General features: G+C 42.9%; 1 protein-coding gene across 1 annotated transcript in view; it reads left to right on the plus strand.

Annotated features, from left to right (window-relative positions):
- Positions 1-18,843, plus strand: part of LOC115122923 (regulator of G-protein signaling 3-like) — a 166,094-nt gene that overhangs the window by 134,902 nt on the left and 12,349 nt on the right. The window contains exon 12 of the mRNA XM_029652210.2: positions 11,997-12,070. Within this exon, the coding sequence (XP_029508070.1) occupies positions 11,997-12,070 (74 nt within the window). The remainder of the gene's footprint in view (positions 1-11,996; positions 12,071-18,843) is intronic.

The raw sequence follows: 18,843 nt of genomic DNA on the forward strand, positions 1-18,843 counted from the left end.
CTTTCCTTTACACTAATCAGCATGATGTTTCCACCCCCATACTTCACAGTAGGTATGGTGTTCTTTGGATGCAACTCAGCATTCTTTGTTCTCCAAACACGACGAGTTGAGTTTTTACCAAAAAGTTATATCATGGTTTCATCTGACCATATGACATTCTCCCAATCTTCTTCTGGATCATCCAAATGCTCTCTAGCAAACTTCAGACGGGCCTGGACATGTACTGGCTTAAGCAGGGGGACACGTCTGGCACTACAGGATGGTAGGCTGTGTTACTTTGGTCCTAGCTCTCTGCGGGTCATTCACTAGGTCCCCCGGTGTGGTTCTGGGATTTTGGCTCACCGTTCTTGTGATCATTTTGACCCTACGGGGTGAGATCTTGCCTGGAGCCCCAGATCGAGGGAGATTATCAGTGGTCTTGTATGTCTTCCATTTCCTAATAATTGCTCCCACCGTTGATTTCTTCAAACCAAGCTGCTTACCTATTGCAGATTCAGTCTTCCCAGCCTGGTGCAGGTCTACAAATTTGTTTCTGGTGTCCTTTGACAGCTCTTTGGTCTTGGCCATAGTGGAGTTTGGAGTGTGACAGTTTGAGGTTGTGGACAGGTTTCTTTTATACTGATAACAAGTTCAAACAGTTGCCATTAATACAGGTAACGAGTGGAGGACAGAGGAGCCCCTTAAAGGATAAGTTACAGGTCTGTGAGAGCCAGAAATCTTGCTTGTTTGTAGGTGACCAAATCCTTATTTTCCACCATAATTTGCAAATAAATTCATTAAAAATCCTACAATGTGATTTTCTGGATTTTTCTTTTCTCATTTGTCTGTCATAGTTGAAGTGTACCTATGATGAACATTACAGGCCTCTCTCATCCTTTTAAGTGGGATAACTTGCACAATTGGTGGCTGACTAAATACTTTTTTGCCCCACTGTATTTGAGAGAGATAAGGAAACATTCTTATTATTTTACATCTATTTACCCCTTATTTTTGGCACTAAAAAATCTCCATATATTCTTCTGTAATTAAAAAAAAACTGGTACCGGTGGACTTTCAGACAAGTCTTGTGAGGCTTGTGGGCGTCGTAGAGCAAAACAACCGACATATACGTGTCTGTGAGAGTCTCTCCATTCCTAGGGGTCATATTAGTGTGTAGCCCAGACACATCCAATGCAGGAAAACAGATATCTCTACCTTAAACAGACAGAATGTTTTGGGGATTTTTGTATTGAGTGAATTAGAATTCCACGGGGGTGCGTACATCAACCTTAGGGGGTTAAAGAAAAGAACAAGTCGGCCAGTCGAAACTCGCCTTTATGTTGTAGTGAACGTGCACTTCAACTTCCTCCTGTCCTTCCCTTACACAACAACGGACTCAAACTGTGCCATTGGGTTCAAATTTTAGAACATTGCGGTTTAAGTTCACTCATTGAGGTTAGCGTTTGCATTTGACCGTGTCTCTCCCTTCTCGTCTAACCTCCGCCCAAGAAAACGTCTCGTGGCCTCCATTAGACCCATTTTCTTCTATTCCCATCTTTTTTTCCATTCTTCACCAAGACCCATTGTTGCTCCCATACCCCCAGGAGAGAACTCAGAGAAGCCTTATCCTCTGCTTTTTGTCCTCCTCCCATTCCACCCTTCTCCTCTCAATGTCAGGAAACCGGGTATAAACGGTTCACACAAACCCAAACCTGCTCAGATGGAGGAAGGGAAAGAAAGCAGGGCTGAAGGAAAGAAGGAAAAGGCCAGCCCTACATTGTCCCATGGTGAATAGTCAAGTTGTTTTTTGAAGGAGGAGAGAGGGAAGACCAATGAAAAGGAAGAAGTGTCCTTGGGGAGGCATGAATAAGGTCAGACTAGGGCAGCAGGCTGTAGCAGCCGGGCAGCAGCAGGAGTGAACTGCTGAATGGAGGTTAGCTATACAAAGACTAACATGATGGAGGCCAACCCTTCACCTTGGGGGATTTACTGTGGGCTGTGCTGCAGTGTGAATTGATTGGGGTGTTTTTAGCAGCAGTGGTTTGTTTAGGTGTACTGGATGTGTGAATAAAATTGTCTTTTGGGGGTGTTTTACTGGATGTGTGAGTACAATTTGTATTTGTGTGCACTGTATGTGTGGGTTAGTGTTTGTAAGTGCTGTGTGCGTGAATATGTACTGTATTTCTGTGTCTGAGCGTGTAGTGTTTATTTGCGTACACTGTTTGCTAGAAACGTGAGCACTTGTGAATGTGTGTATGTATGTTCCCCTTCTCTGTTTCCACTCATGCCATATCCCAGCTCTCTGTTATCAGGGAACAACAAGCCAGTGGTGTGACTGCCAGCTGATGTTCTGAACTACATCACGTGTGTGTCAATCAATATGCTTGCTTACAAGCCGTTCCCAATGATGCAGAGTTAAACAAAAGAAGAATATGGTAACACAAGAATTAAGCTATATACAGGGAGTACCAGTACCATACCACTGTGCAGGAGTACAAGGTATTTGAGGTAGATCTGTATATAAAGGAAGGGTGAAATGAATAGGCATCAGAATAGATAATAAGAGTTAAATAAAAAACAGAGTAGCATCAGCATATGATGAGCGTGAAAGTAAATGTGTGGGGGGGTGTTTGTGTGTTATGTCTGTGTGTGGGTTTGTGTGAGTGTCAGCGTAGTGTGAGTGAGTGTTTTTATAGTCTTGTAAGTGTGCATAGATAGGGTCAATGCAGATAGTCTGGGTAACCATTTAATTAACTATTTAGCAATCTTATGGATATTTAGAAGTCGTTTGGCTTGGGGGGAGAAGCTGTCTCTGAGCCTGTTAGTCAGTTTGCGAGATGGTAGCACAGTGAACAGTCTATGGTTTGGGTGGCTGAAGTCTTTGCCAATTGTTTGTGCCTTCCTCTGACACCACCTGATATAGATGTCTTGGATGGCTGCAGTCAACGTCCGGTGCATTTACCATGCCAAGCGGAGATGCAGCCAGTCAAGATGCTCTCGATGGTGCAGCTGTAGAACTTTTTGAGAATCTGTGGGTCAATGCCAAATATTTTTAGTCTCCTGGGGGGGGAAGAGATGCTATCTTGCCCTCTTCACAACTGTGCAGGTGTGTATGGACCCTGCTAAGTCCTTAGTGATGTGGACACCAAGGACACTCGACCCGCTCCACTACAGCCTCGCTGATGTGGATGGGGGTGTGCTCTCCCCTCTTTTTCCTGTAGTCCACGATCAACTCCTTGGTCTTACTGACATTGAGGGAGAGGATGTTGACATTGGCACCACACTACCATGTCTCTGAGCTCCTCCTTGTAGGCTATCTCATAGCCATCGGTGATCAGGCCTACCACCGGCGTGTCATCAGCAAACTTGATGATGCTGTTGGAGTCGTGCATGGCAACACAGTTGTGGGTGAACAGGGAGTACAGGAGGGGACTAAGCACACCACTGAGGGGCCCCTGTGTTGAGGGTCTTAAACTCTCCTGTAATCCCTGTACTCCCGGATCCAGTTTCAGAGGGAGGTGTTCAGTCCCAGGGCCCCGAGCTTGGTGATGAGCTTGGAGGAGACTATAGTGTTGAACGCTGAGCTGTGGTCTATGAACAGCATTCTCACATAGTTATTTCCACTCTTGTCCAGGTGGGAGAGAGCAGTGTGAAATTAAATTGATATGTTGGGGCGGAATGCAAATTGGAGTTGGTCTAGGGTGTCTAGGATGATGGTGTTGATGTGTGTCCTGACCAGCCTTTCAAAGCACTTCATACAGATGTGAGTGCTACGAGACAATAGTCATTTAGGCAGGTTACCTTGGAGTTCTTGGGAACAGGGACAATGGTGGTCATCTTGAAGTATGTTGGGATTACAGACTGGGACAAGGAGAGATTCTAAATGTCCTTCAAGACACTTGACAGCTGGTCTGCACATGCTCTGAGAACGCTATTCTGTCTGGCCCGGCGGCCTTGCAAGTGTTTACCTGTTTAAAAGTTTTATTCACATCGGCCACAGAGAGTGAGATCACACAGTCATCTGGACAACAGGGGCTTTCATGTAAGACTCTGTGTTGTTTTCTTCAAAGTGAGCATAAAAGGCATTTAGCTCGTTTGGGAGTTATGCGTCACTGGGCATCTCATAGCTGGGTTTCCCTTTGTAGTCCGTTATTGACTGCAAGCCCTCCCATATCTGATGAGTATCGGAGCCGGTGTAATAGGATTCCACCTTCCTCCTATATCGTCCCTTTTCATGTTTTTTTTCTCATCGGCGGTCATAGCGGGCTTTTTTGTATGTGTCTATGTCTGTGTCCTGTTCCATGTAAGCGGTAGCTCTAGCCTTTATCCCAGTGTGGTTACTGCCTATAATACATGGTTTTTGGTTTGGATACTTTCATATGGTCACTGTGGGGAAGACGTCTTCTATGCATTTATTGATGAAGCCCGTGACTGTGGTAAACTCTTCAATTCCAATGGATGAATCCCGGAACATGTCCCAGTCGGTACCTGCAAAACGGTCTTGTAGCCTTGTATCTGCTTCATCAGACCACTTCCTTATTGAGCGCATCTCTGGCACGGGAGGATAGAGTTGTGGAAGCAGGAGGATAGAGTTGTGGTCTGATTTGCCGAAGCGAGAGAGTGACTTATATGCATTTCTGTGGGAAGAATAAAAGTGGTCTAGAGTTTTAGCACCCCTTGTGGTGCAGGAGACATGTTGGTAGAATTGATTTAGCATGGTTTTAAGTCCCCTGGTGTTAAAGTCTCCGTCCACAAGAAACGCTGCCTCTGGATGTGCAGTTTCTTGTTTGTTTATGTCCCATATAGTTTGTAAGTGCCAAAGTGGTGTTTGCTTGTGGTGGGATGTAAAAAGTTCTGATAATTATGGATGAGAGCTCTCTTGGTAGATAAAAAGCTGTGTAGCTTACCATGAGAAATTCTATATCAGGTGAGAAAAAGCTTGAGATTTCTTTCACACTGAAATCAGAGCACCAGTTGTTGTTTATGAAGAGGCACAACCCTCCCCTTTTGGACTTGGCCGAGGCAGCTGTCGTTCGATCGTGTGGCTACATGGAGAAACTACTTAGTTCTATGTTCATAGATTCAGCCAGCCAAGTATCTTCAAAGAATATAATAATGTTGTTTTCTAGTCTCTCTGACAGGAGACTCTCGAACGAAGCTCATCCATCTTATTCTCAAGTGCCTGGACATTTGCCAATAAAACGGAGGGGCGTGTTGGTTGATTTACTCTTCGTCTCAGTCTCACCAGGACGCCAGCCCATGAAACAAAGGAATAGGGTCTGGTGTGAACAAGGGAACAGCTGAGTCAGAGTCGGATTTGCTGTTGAAATCGAGGTTAGTAACTGTCTATCTGATGTCCAAAGTGCTAGGCGGTAAAATGTGATAATAGCATTACCGATGTATTTTTCTTCTCAATAAACACAAAAAAGTCACTAAATAGCAAAGTCAGTTTGGAACTCGTGAGATATCGACCTTCCCTGTCAGTGCCATCTTGTGTTGGTGTGTATGTGATATTTTCATAAATGAGTGTGAGTATGTACAGTTGCAGTCGGAAGTTTACATACACTTAGGTTGGAGTCATTAAGACTTGTTTTTCAACCACTCCACAAATTTCTTGTTAACAAACTATAGTTTTGGCAAGTCGGTTAGGACATCTACTTTGTGCATGGCACAAGTAATTTTTCCAACAATTGTTTACAGACAGATTGTTTCACTTATAATTCACTGTATCACAATTCCAGTGGGTCAGAAGTTTACATACACTAAGTTGACTGTGCATTTAAACAGCTTGGAACATTCCAGAAAATTATGTCATGTGTGCCTCTTTGCTTGACATCATGGGAAAATCAAAAGAAATCAGCCAAGTGTTTTAATTTGTCTGGTTCATCCTTGGGAGCAATTTCAAAACACCTGAAGGTACCACGTGCATCTGTACAAACAATAGTACAGTGGGGCAAAAAAGTATTTAGTCAGCCACCAATTGTGCAAGTTCTCCCAGTTAAAAAGATGAGAGAGGCCTGTAATTTTCATCATAGGTACACTTCAACTATGACAGACAAAATGAGAAAAAAAATCCAGAAAATCACATTGTAGGATTTTGAATAAATGTATTTGCAAATTATGGTGGAAAATAAGTATTTGGTCACCTACAAACAAGCAAGATTTCTGGCTCTCACAGACCTGTAACTTCTTCTTTAAGAGGCTCCTCTGTCCTCCACTCGTTACCTGTATTAATGGCACCTGTTTGAACTTGTAATCAGTATAAAAGACACCTGTCCACAACCTATGGCCAAGACCAAAGAGCTGTCAAAGGACACCAGAAACAAAATTGTAGACCTGCACCAGGCTGGGAAGACTGAATCTGCAATAGGTAAGCAGCTTGGTTTGAAGAAATCAACAGCTGACCCACTGGGAATGTGATGAAAGAAATAAAAGCTGAAATAAATCATTCTCTCTACTATTATTCTGACATTTCACATTCTTAAATAAAGTGGTGATCCTATCTGACCTAAGACGGGGTATTTTTACTAGAATTAAATGTCAGGAATTGTGAAAAACTGAGTTTAAATGTATTGGCCATGGTGTATGTAAACTTCCGTCTTCAACTGTATATGCATTGTTTGCGACCGATCAGCCCCCCATCGACCCAACCCATCTGACCTCTTGCCCACAGCCCTTCAGTGTGTTTCTGGCTTTGAGCCCCTTGGCCTGGGGGTGCAGGCCCACTGGTGTCTGTCCTCAGTGGAGCACGTGAGAGTTTGTTTCTGCTGTGGACCACTGCTGTGTAGACATTGGGGCTCAGGGTTACAGTATATATAGAGACTGGATCTGACCCTGCTGTTGTTCCTATGTCCTGAGCAGACTGCTATGTGAGGGGCTGGGGAGGGGTTCATGCTTCACAGACTTCAGAAATTAAAGTGATGGAGAACGCCAGAGATTCACTATTTTAACACTTGAACATGGACAATTGATCACCAATTCCAATTGTTATACCTGTATTTCAATCTTAAAATCTTAGCATATGGATAATTTCTTCTTATGTCATATAAAACATTACTATCTAGTAGGTATTCAGGTTATATGTAGGTATGTGCAACAAAGGGTAAATACAGTGCAATCGGAAAGTATTCAGACAATTGGATATTTTCCACATTTTGTTACGTTACAGTCTTATTCTAAAATTGATTAAATAATATTTTTCCTCATCAATCTACACACAAATCCCCATAATGACAGTGAAAATGTTTTTTTGCAAATGTAAAAAAAATACATTTACATAAGTATTCAGACCATTTGACACTCAAAATTGAGCAGGGTGCATCTTGTTTCCATTAATCATCCTTTAGATGTTTCTACAACTTGATGGGAGTCCACCTGTGGTAAATTAAATTGATTGGACATGATTTGGACAGGCACACACCTGTCTACTCTATATAAGGTCCCACAGTTGACAGTGCATGTCAGAGCAAAAACCAATCCTTGAGGTTGAAGGAATTGTCCGTAGAGCTCTGAGACAGGATTGTGTCGCAGCACAGGTCAGGGGAACCAAAAGATTTCTGCAGCAATGAAGGTCCCCAAGAACACCCGTGGCCTCCATTATTCTTAAATGGAAGACGTTTGAAACCACCAAGACTCTTCCTAGAGCTGGCCACCCGGCCAAACTAAGCAATCATGGGAGAAGAGCCTTGGTCAAAGACGTGACCAAGAACCCGACGAACACTTCGGGACAAGTCTCTGAATGTCTTTGAGTGGCCCAGCCAGAGCCCGGACAAGAACCCGATAAATAATCTCTGGAGAGACCTGAAATTAGCTGTGCAGCAACACTCCTCATCCAACCTGACAGAGCTTGAGAGGATCTGCAGAGAAGAATGAGTGCCAAGCCTGTAGCGTCATACCCAAGAAGACTCAAGGCTGTAATCGCTGCCAAAGGGGCTTCAACCAAGTACTGAGTAAAGGGTCTGAATATTTTTGTAAATGTAATAGTTCCGTTTTACATTTTTTATACATTTGCAAAATTGTCCAAAAACATTTTTTTGCTTTGTTATTATGGGGTATTGTGTGTCGATTGATGAGGATAAATAGCTATATAATCTGTTTTAGAATAACATGATTTGGAAAGGCACACACCAGTCTATATATGGTCCCACTGTTGACAGTGCATGTCAGAGCAAAAACCAAGCCATGAGGTCGAAGGAATTTTTCCGTAGAGCTCCGAGACAGGATTGTTTCGAGGCACAGATCTGGGGAAGAGTACAAAAAAATGTCTGCAGCATTGAAGGTCACCAAGAACACAGTGGCCTCCATCATTATTAAATGGAAGAGGTTTGCAACCACCAAGACAATTCCTCTTCCAAACTGAGTGATCGGGGGAGAAGAGCCTTGGTCATGGAGGTGACCAAGAACCCAATTGTCACTCTGGCAGAGCTCCAGAGTTCTTCTGTGGAGATGGGAGAACCTTCCAGTCGGACAACCATCTCCGCAGCACTTCACCAATCAGGCCTTTATGGTAGAGTGGCCAGACGGAAGCCACTCCTCAGTAAAAGTCACATAAGAGCCCGCTTGGAGTTTGCCAAAAGTCACCTAAAGGACTCTTAGACCATGAGAAACAAGATTCTCTGGTCTGATGAAACCGAGACTGAACTCTTTGGCCGGAATGCCAAGTGTCACACCTGGATGCAACCTGGCACCATCCCTATGGTGAAGCATGGTGATGGCAGCATCATGCTGTGGGGATGTTTTTCAGCGGCAGGGACTGGGAGACTAGTCAGGATCAAGGGAAAGATGAACGGAGCAAAGTACAGAGCGCTCAGGACCTCAGACTGGGCTCACATTCCAACAGAACAAGGACCCTGAGCATACAACCAAGACAACGTAGGAGTGGCTTCGGGACAAGTCTCTGAATGTCCTTGAGTGGCCCAGTCAGAGCCCGGACTTGAATCGGATCAAACATCTTTGGAGCGACCTGAAAATAGATGTGCAGCGATGCTCCCCATCTAACATGACAGAGCTTGAGAGGATCTGCAGAGAAGAATGGGAGAAACTCCACAAATACAGGTGTGCCAATCTTGTAGGGTCATACCTAAGACTCGAGGCTGTAAGTGCTGCCAAAGGTGCTTCAACACTGAGTTCTGGGTAAAGGGTCTGAATACTTATGTAATTGTGATATTTCAGTTGTTGTTTATTTATACATTTGCAAAAATGTATAAAAAGCTGTTTTTGCTTTGTCATTATGGGGTATTGTGTGTCGATTGATGAGGGGAAAAAAGCTATTTATTCCATTTTAGAATAAGGCTGTAACTTAACAAAATGTGGTAAAAGTCAAGAGGTCTGAATACTTTCCAAATGCATTGTATACAGTATTTTATCACCCATGATACAATTCAGTATTTGACGTCCATCCATGTCTGAGCGCGTTGGGAGATTATGTGGAAACCAGCCACCAGGGGCGACATTGAACACTGTTAACTTCAAGTTGATTTTGGTTTTGCTAGGGCATGGTGGATGGGCTTAAACATCTGCCTCTGATTTCAAAAGTGGCAAGTTTGAATCCAGCGTTAGAACGTTTTTGATATAGTTGTTCTCAATTTTTTTGTAATCCTATCCCAAACCCTAACCCTTACTTTAAAAATGTAGAGTTAATGCCTAAACGTTTCCTTAAGCAGTCCGGAATTTGACATTTGGAACAACTTCAAAGTTCGACATTTGAGCAACATGGATGAACATCTAAATCTGACATGAGAATGTGAGGGCTGGTTTAACATGCTATTTTATTTAGTCTGTCTATAGCTATTCAGTCAGTAAGTAGTTTTAGGTTATGTTTCCATGTTCCTCTTAGGAAAAACAACACACCTTCAAGGTAGCAAGACATTACAGCCCTAAACTAGGTCTGCATCACGTCACCAGACAGCATCCTACATTACAAATGATCATGTTACATGTAGTAGGAAACCCATAAACATTCCCTTTAAGAGACACAATAGAAGGGAGTCCATGTGTTCCTGTAGGTTGTAATGGGTCTTAATTGCAGTTGGAGGGTTGTTTCAAAGTGTCACATGAGCCTGGCGTTGAGTGCTTTATGGTATGAAGGGACCTGTAACATGAGGACCTCCTCTCAATGGCTAGAACCTCATCGTGTGTCTTCATTTGGAGATCCCCGCTGAAGGCTATAGCGTGTGTGTGTGTGTGTGTGTGTGTGTGTGTGTGTGTGTGTGTGTGTGTGTGTGTGTGTGTGTGTGTGTGTGTGTGTGTGTGTGTGTGTGTGTGTGTGTGCAGGCAGGCAGGCAGGCAGACAAAAGCAAACCATATTCCCCTGTGTCTGTGGTCAGTAATGTGGAGTTATGACCTCTGGATTAGCTATTCCTACAGTAAACCCTGTGGGTAAATAGCAGGAGGACTGGGTTGGCCTGACCCCATCCTCTCTGGTTACTGGGGCAACGCATGGCAGACAGCTCCCTGGGGTCTCTGGGGCACCCTGGTTCTCATGTTCCCACACTAAGATTAAACACTTTATTTTGATGTTGCTGCTGACCCTACTGACCTCATTGGGATCTGGTCGTGGCACAAGTGCGTGTATGTGCATGTGTGTGTGTGTGTGTGTCCGTGCGTTTGTGTGTGTTTGTCAGCCTTGAGCGTCTGGGGCTTGGAGGTGGACAGGAGGCTACTAATGACCTACACAGACATACACATGTACATTGAACAAAAATATACATTTCAACGATTTTACTGGGTTACAGCTCATACAGTATGAGGAAATCAGTCAATTGAAATAAATTAATCTGGCCCTAATCTATTGATTTCACGACATTGAATAGAGATATCCATCTGTTGATCGCAGATACCTCATAGTTAGTACTTGTCATTTTCTGTGTACGCAGATAACGTTGATCTTTAGACGCTAGTTTACAGGAGCTTTTTGTTGTTTTGGTTGGCATCTCAGTAGCTCTACTCTCAGTGACACCTTTAGCAGTGTCAAGGGAACGAGCCAGCTCAGTATCTGAACTCTGGCTATGATCAAAACACTACACAGGGTACAAGTAAACAGATTATGTGTGCTTTAGACTGGGATTTGTTGAATAGGTGGGTAGGAGGCATTACAGCTTCAGTTTGACTTTGATTTTGTTTTAAGATGGCACTGACCTCAACTATATACACAGCACAGGTTCAATGGCTGTGAACTCCTTGCCAACTGTTGGTTCAATAGCAACAATGAAGTATTTTTTAGTCAGTGTCTGTGTTGTTATTCTCATTTGTCACTTTGAGACACAGGCAGGGGAAAGAAACTATACTGTACCTAATGTATGGGGAAATGGGTTCCCAATGAGCACTTATTGTTTCAGTAGAATAACAGCCGCACACACACATACACACACACACACTCATGTGTGTGCATGAACGCACACACACGCGCACGCACGTGCGTAAAGACACACACACAGAAACCTCCACCTCCCCCAGGACAGTCACAGACCAGCAGATTACCAGAGAATGACTCCTCTTCCACTCCTCCCCCTCTTTTCTTTCTCAGCCAATCAGAGACAGAGGGGCTCAGGAAGTGTAATGTGACACTGGAGCCTATCGGCTTAGGTTTAGGCTTAATTGGGGCCAGGGCTACCAGACTGGTGTCACACTCTTTTCACACACAAACTCACACACAAACACAACTTGACTCTCTCACAAATACTCACACATGCACAGCGTAGGCCACCCTCACTCACTCACTCACACATGCATTCACTCTCGGTCAGCCACACATTCACACACAGAGAGAGGCCCGGAGGTGATAGGAGTATGTGCTGGGGTGCTGTTGAGGATTAGCCAGAGTGGGAGCTGGCTGTGTGTGTTACAGACTGGACTAGATACCCTTTACCTCCATCACACTGCATACTTTAGCCTGGGAGATAGTGACACAGGAGGGACTAGTGGCTTTAGGGGCCCAGTGTGAGGCTCTAGGGGCCAATCTCTACTGTGACTGGGGAGACTGGATGATGCAGTGTGTGCTCTCCCTACTCTCCCTTCAGCTCAGCGCCGGATCCCCATGCAGCTGTGACGTTGGCCCCGACGGGTCCAAGAAGTCTAAGAAATCCAAGAACCTGTAAGTAACCAAACAACCTTTGATTTACTGTTTCCTGTCTTTATTTTTTACCCCCTCTCTTCTTATCTTTGTAGTTAATATTGAGAATGTCTTTGTGTTGTGAATGGGGAATCCCATGTCATGTGTTCTAGCAGTGCAGACATTTGATAAACTAGCATTAGTAATGCTGCTTTATGGAGTTTCCCTATTTAACGTCAATTGGATCCATGAACACTGTTGAATAAGAGAATGTCTGCACTGCTAAAAATGTGGGATTCTTTTGTTTCCCATTCTTGGCTGTGACTGATATGAACTCTAAATACACATTTTAATTTGCTGTAGCTCTGTTATGCTAACCTTTATAATCCAAAGACAAAGAGTTTTTTTGTTCATTGTCGGTAGGGGTAGTGTGGCGTAATGCAATAATTGTTTTTCTTATACTGTACATGGATGAACCTGCAGCATACAGTAGTACAGTGTCACCTCATGTCAATGTCATTAGCCTTAATTCTATGGCCTCATGGCTATCAAACATGGCTGAAGCCACAAGCCCATACTTGCCATTCACTCTCCCAGAGACTTTTAACAGAGGTGTCAGATAGGCATTTGAAATGATTTCACAATTTGAAAAATAGAATCTATATCTATCCAGCTAGTCGAAATACAAGTGTTTAAAGAAGCATATATATATTTTTTTACTTCAATGTGGAGTCAGGACTCAGGAGAGGCGGTGAACTCTGTTGTTTCAGCACAGGTAGGCTGTTCATATTAAAACAGCCTACCTGTTGGGAGACCATTGTATCCTACTGCTTCTCATTTTCATGCTTCTCAAGTACTCAGTACTTGGTTGAAGCACCTTTGGCAGCGATTACAGCCTTGAGTCTTCTTGGGTATGACACTACTAGCTTGGCACACCTGTATTTGGGGAGTTTCACACATTCTTCTCTGCAGATCCTCTCAAGCTCTGTCAGGTTGGATGAGGAGCGTTGCTGCACAGCTAATTTCAGGTCTCTCCAGAGATTATTTATCGGGTTCTTGTCCGGGCTCTGGCTGGGCCACTCAAAGACATTCAGAGACTTGTCCCGAAGTGTTCGTCGGGTTCTTGGTCACGTCTTTGACCAAGGCTCTTCTCCCATGATTGCTTAGTTTGGCCGGGTGGCCAGCTCTAGGAAGAGTCTTGGTGGTTTCAAACGTCTTCCATTTAAGAATAATGGAGGCCACGGGTGTTCTTGGGGAGCTTCATTGCTGCAGAAATCTTTTGGTTCCCCTGACCTGTGCTGCGACACAATCCTGTCTCAGAGCTCTACGGACAATTCCTTCAACCTCATGGATTGGTTTTTGCTCTGACATGCACTGTCAACTGTGGGACCTTATATAGAGTAGACAGGTGTGTGCCTGTCCAAATCATGTCCAATCAATTTAATTTACCACAGGTGGACTACAATTAAGTTGTAGAAACATCTCAAGGATGATCAATGGAAACAGGCTCCACCTGAGCTCTGAATACTTATGTAAAAAAGGTATTTCTGCTTTTCTGTTTTATACATTTGCAAAAAATTATAGAAACCTGTTTTCACTTTGCCATTATTGGGTATTGTGTGTAGATTGATGAGGGGGAAAAAACAATTTGATCATTTTTAGAATAAGGCTGTAACGTAACAAAATGTGGAAAAAGTCAAGGGGTCTTCGGAATGCTTTCCGAATGCTCTGTATGTGTTGTCAAATGTGTGTGCTGAGGGGGATTCCTGTGCCATTATCGCCTCAGTGATTAATCAGCTGTTGATTGAGCCTTCTTCACACTGTCTCACATGGAGACGAAAGGAGAATTCACAGCCAGAGAACAATATCCATTTAAAATGGCTGCTCAGCCTGAATGCTGATAGCTACTCAGCATATCAACAGCTGATGAAAATTAAAATCAGAAGCGTCAAAAGCCACATTTGAGCATAATCATTAAGTAAATACAATGTCATGTATTTTCAGTTTAGATGTTAATGACATAAGTCACTACTTGACACATTTTGGTATCCCTCGCCACTTTTTGAATGCCCCAGGATAGTCTGTTTATGCAGCTGAGAGTTTGAGAATGTAAATGTGCAGTTGTTGAGAGGGATGTTCCACACCTCCTACATGTGTGTGTGTGTGTGTGTGTGCGCATGTGACTAAAGTGTCTGTTCCCAAGTCCTTAAGTGTCACCTCAATGTCACACTTCCTCTGAAGTGAGTCTACAGATGTAGGATCTTAATTTAGGATAAAGTAATCCTTCTCACCCCCCCCTTTAAAAGATTTAGATGCACTATTGTAAAGTGGCTGTTCCACTGGATGTCATAAGGTGAATGCACCAATTTGTAAGTCGCTCTGGATAAGAGCGTCTGCTAAATGACTTAAATGTAAATGTAATGTAATTTGAGCCAGATTGCTATAGCAGAAAAATAACCCTGCAGCATCAGGAAATGTGAATTATAATTAATGGACATTTTTGTAAGGGTTGATACATTTGTCAATAGGGCAAATCAAGCCTGAAATGTCAAAGTGGAAATGACAGAATTTAGAAGCCTTTTTAAAACTCACGTATTCATTTCTTGCATTGCAGGAAAAGTCTCAGCAACAAAATACTGATGAATTTAAATCCTACATATGTGCATGTTGAGTGGATGTCTATTGTTTTCTTCTCTTGGAGGTTTTTCCAATTTAGAATTTTCTGTCTAGCCTCAATTGAGCCAAATGTGACTGACCCAATTCCAATCTATGTTCTCGATATTTACGCCTAGTTATTAGGGATAGGGATAGGCGCTAGCGGGACACCAGTCGACAACATCCAGTACCTGTGTATGCTGTCTTGGGAATCTGGTCCTCTCTACCGGCTGATACCCCAGCCTATTCAGTATGAGATGGAGCTCCGGGAAGTTAGAACGTGAAACGCCAGATGTGGGGAATAATCATGTAAAACAGTATATGCAGTCACTTACACCATCAGGCATATGTGGGTTACAGCGCAGCGGGTTACAAGAAAGCAGAGTAGAGTTGTTGCTTTTGAGTAATTTCCCAAAAGCATAGGTAGGGAGGATATTGCTGAACCTGGGGATTGACGTGTACAACGGCTGGATTACAATTTAATTGTGTTGGGAAGGGGTTACAGGAGTATTTTCCTTAGGGTAATCACAGTTATATCTCTTACATGTTTCCAGTTATTGTGTGCTACATATACTACCTTGATTAAGCACTTTGCTCAAGATGAATCTACAATGTCCTTTATTCGAACCCGTGACAATCTATTGAGTTCCTCAACTATGTAGCTGTAAACTGCACCTGTCCCTACTAACCCCATGACCTCTTCTTTAACAGGTATTCTTTTTCTCTCCTTTTCACATCCATCCATCAGATTTCACTTTCTCCATTGTTTTCTTTTACCAGGAGACCGAGTTCAGTCTGAAACCTGAAGCCCTGTCTTTGTAAATCATGCTCCTTCTTCCCCCCCCCTGGCTCTGTCTTTCATTCCTCCCCCCTTCCTTGGTGAAGTCCTCTCAACCATCCCTCTGGGCCTCCGTATGTGTCTTGAACCTTTCCAGACTTTATCTCCTCATGATCTTACTCCTGGTCCAATCACCAAAGAGTGTATACACTATGCAACCTTCAGTCTTCCTACATACGTAGGAGGCCAGGTCAGGATACAAAGCTGTAGATCATTCCTGTGGCTCAAAGACCCCTAAAGGCCGTCATTTACCGTGTGTGTGTGTGCATTTGGATGCAGTTAGATTTTTTTGGATCAATGCACGCCTTTTGTTTAACACGGGCCTTGTTTTTGTATTTTTTTATTGTCTTCTCATATGGGGTGAAAGCAAGGAAGAGGCGTCATCCCTTGCTAGCAGTAGCTAACTGACTTGAGCCTGACAAAAGCATAGCAAGCTAGCTAGCCTTTAGTTTTCCACACCTCCATGTGAAACAATCAGATGTATTATTAAATAATATGCCCTAGCAATATTGTTATACTTGCTAGTGTGACTTACAGTATTATCCCAGTTTAATATGCTGCTTCAATGTGTTCAGTTCCATCAGATAACAATAGAGCTTCATATCTGAAGGCACGTGGCTACCAGCGTTTTTACCATTTTACTTCTCAACAAAATACCTTTCATTGTTTAAACAGTCGCTGAGATTATATTTATTTATCAATGCAAAATTCTACTTTAGATGCACAGCCTATTTCAAGAAAAATGATGTGAACCCTTTGGATTTACCTGGATTTCTGCATAAATTTGACATAAAATTTGATCTGATCTTCGTCTAAGTCACAACATTGTACAAACACAGTGTGCTTAAACTAATAACACACTAATTATTGTATTTTTCTTGTCTATATTGAATACATTTATTTAATTTAAACATTCACAGTGTAGGTTGGAAAAAGTATGTGAACCCCTTTACCAAAAGCTAACTGGAGTCGAATCAATGAGACGAAATTGGAGATTTTGGTTAGAGCTGCCCTGCCCCATAAACATTTTTGGGTTTGCTATTCACAAGAAGCATTGCCTGAGAAGAACCATGCCTCAAAGAAAAGAGAGTCTACAATACGTAAAACACTAAACAAGAAAAGTGTTCACGGGACGACACCACGGAAGAAGCAACTGCTGTCAAAAAAAAACATTGCTGTACATCTGAAGTTTGCAAAAGAGCACCTGGATGTTCCACAGCGCTACTGGCCAAATATTGTGTGGACAGATGAAACTACAGTTGAGTTGTTTGGAAGGAACAGGCACAGCACAGCACACCAACATCAAAACCTCAACCAAACTGTAAACTATGGTGGAGGGAGCATCATGGTTTGGGGCTGCTTTGTTGCCTCAGGGCCTGGACAACTTGCTATCATCGCCGGAAAAATGAATTCCCAAGTTCATCAGGACATTTTGCAGGAAGATGTAAGGCTATCTGTCCACCATTTGAAACTCAACAGAAGTTAGGTGTTGCAACAGGACAACAGCCCAAAAGACAGACATAAATCAACAACAGAATGGCTTGAACACCTTCTGGACTCCACCTTCTGGAGTGGCCCAGTCAGTCCTGACCTCAACCCGATTGAGAGGCTGTGGCATGACCTCAAGAGAGACATTCACACCAGACATCCCAAGAATATTGTGGAAGTGAAACAGTTTGTAAAGAGAAATGGTTCAAAATTCCTCCTGACCGTTGTGCAGATCTGATCCTCAACTACAGGAAACGTTTGGTTGAATTTATTGCTGCCAAAGGAGGGTCAACCTGTTATTAAATCCAAGGGTTCACATACTTTCCCAACCTGCACTGTTTATGTTTACACGGTGTGTTCAATTGAGACATGGACAATTATAATTGTTTGTGTGCTATTCGTTTAAGCAGACTGTGTTTGTCTATTTTAGTGAGTTAGATGAAGACCAGAGAGCATTTTAAGACCAATTGATGCAGATGTCCAGGTAATTCTAAAGGGTTCACATACTTTTTTCCAAGCAACAGCTTCATTGCCTACACAATACTGCCCCCAAAACAGCGTAATGAACTCTCCCTAGAGTCACATATTTGAATCTGTGCAAAAGTCTGTTGATATAGCAACACCTGCCATGTAAGCAGGACTATGTTCTACAAGGAGCCGCCCATTTTGTGATATGCGTAGTTTACGTAAGGTCTGTAGTAAACCCTTAAAGCCCAATGTTTAACACACATTTCCACTTATGTACGTAGGGAGAAAATCAACACATGAGATTGTTTTTAGGAAAACTATGCAATATGGGCTCAATGTGAGTGCTACTTGATGTTTTGCATAAATCGTGCATTGATGTTGCTGGACATGTTTGAGTTGTGCATTCGTATCTCACGTTCAGAATCCTGAGTTGGAATAAACCTTTATTCCTAACCTTTATAACTCTTTGTGGAATGGAAAACAATTGCAACAATGTTTACGGGTATTTAATACTCTGCTATTCAAGACTATAATGGACATTAAGCTTGGACTGTTAATTGGCTAATAAGTATTAATGAAGGGTGCTGGGTAAGGGCTAACTGGTGACTGTGGCATAGCCTTAGTGTGGTTGTTGTAGCTCACACCGGTTGACAGTGCTAGATACTGGCCAGTAGGGGATTATAAGTGGGGAGGGAGCAGGAGTTATCAGTCATACTGTGCCTGTGTTAAGTTTATGCAGACACAGAGTGGTGACACCTGGTTTTTGGATGGCCTATAGCGAGAATCTGTTGTAGCTGAAACGTTAGGAGCCTCAGGAAGCAGAATGTGTAGGTTTTTGAAGAGCATATTTGATTGAATTCTAGACAAAGTTTGTAAGAGGGAACCTGAGTTTAATGCTGAGTAGGTATGGCCTTTATCCAGGCAGGCTACTAAACAGGCCACTATCTCCTCACCTAGCCCCCTCTCCCTCTTTCTCTCATTCTTCTCCACTCCATACACACACACACACACACACGCGCGCACTTTCACACACTTACACACACACACACACACACACCAGATGAAAGGATAACATTACACCAGATGTGCTAGTATAATATCCACCTGTTGTTGTGCTACATGACAGGAACAAAAATAAAATGGTGGAAATGGATTTTCGATTTTTGAGTCATCTCTAGTTATGTCTACTAATGATAGTGAAGATGGATGTCATATTGCTGTAGTAGTAGTAATAGCGAGTTCTACAAGGTCAATATTAGTTGTTGCAGCATTCGTAATAGTCTAGCATTAGAGGGTTTACTAATTGCTGTTGCAGAGGTAATAGCAGTAACAGGTGTAGTTGTAACAGTAGTAGCTATTAAGTGAT

This window comes from Oncorhynchus nerka, linkage group LG4, assembly GCF_034236695.1.
Source record: "Oncorhynchus nerka isolate Pitt River linkage group LG4, Oner_Uvic_2.0, whole genome shotgun sequence".
NCBI lineage: Eukaryota > Metazoa > Chordata > Actinopteri > Salmoniformes > Salmonidae > Oncorhynchus > Oncorhynchus nerka.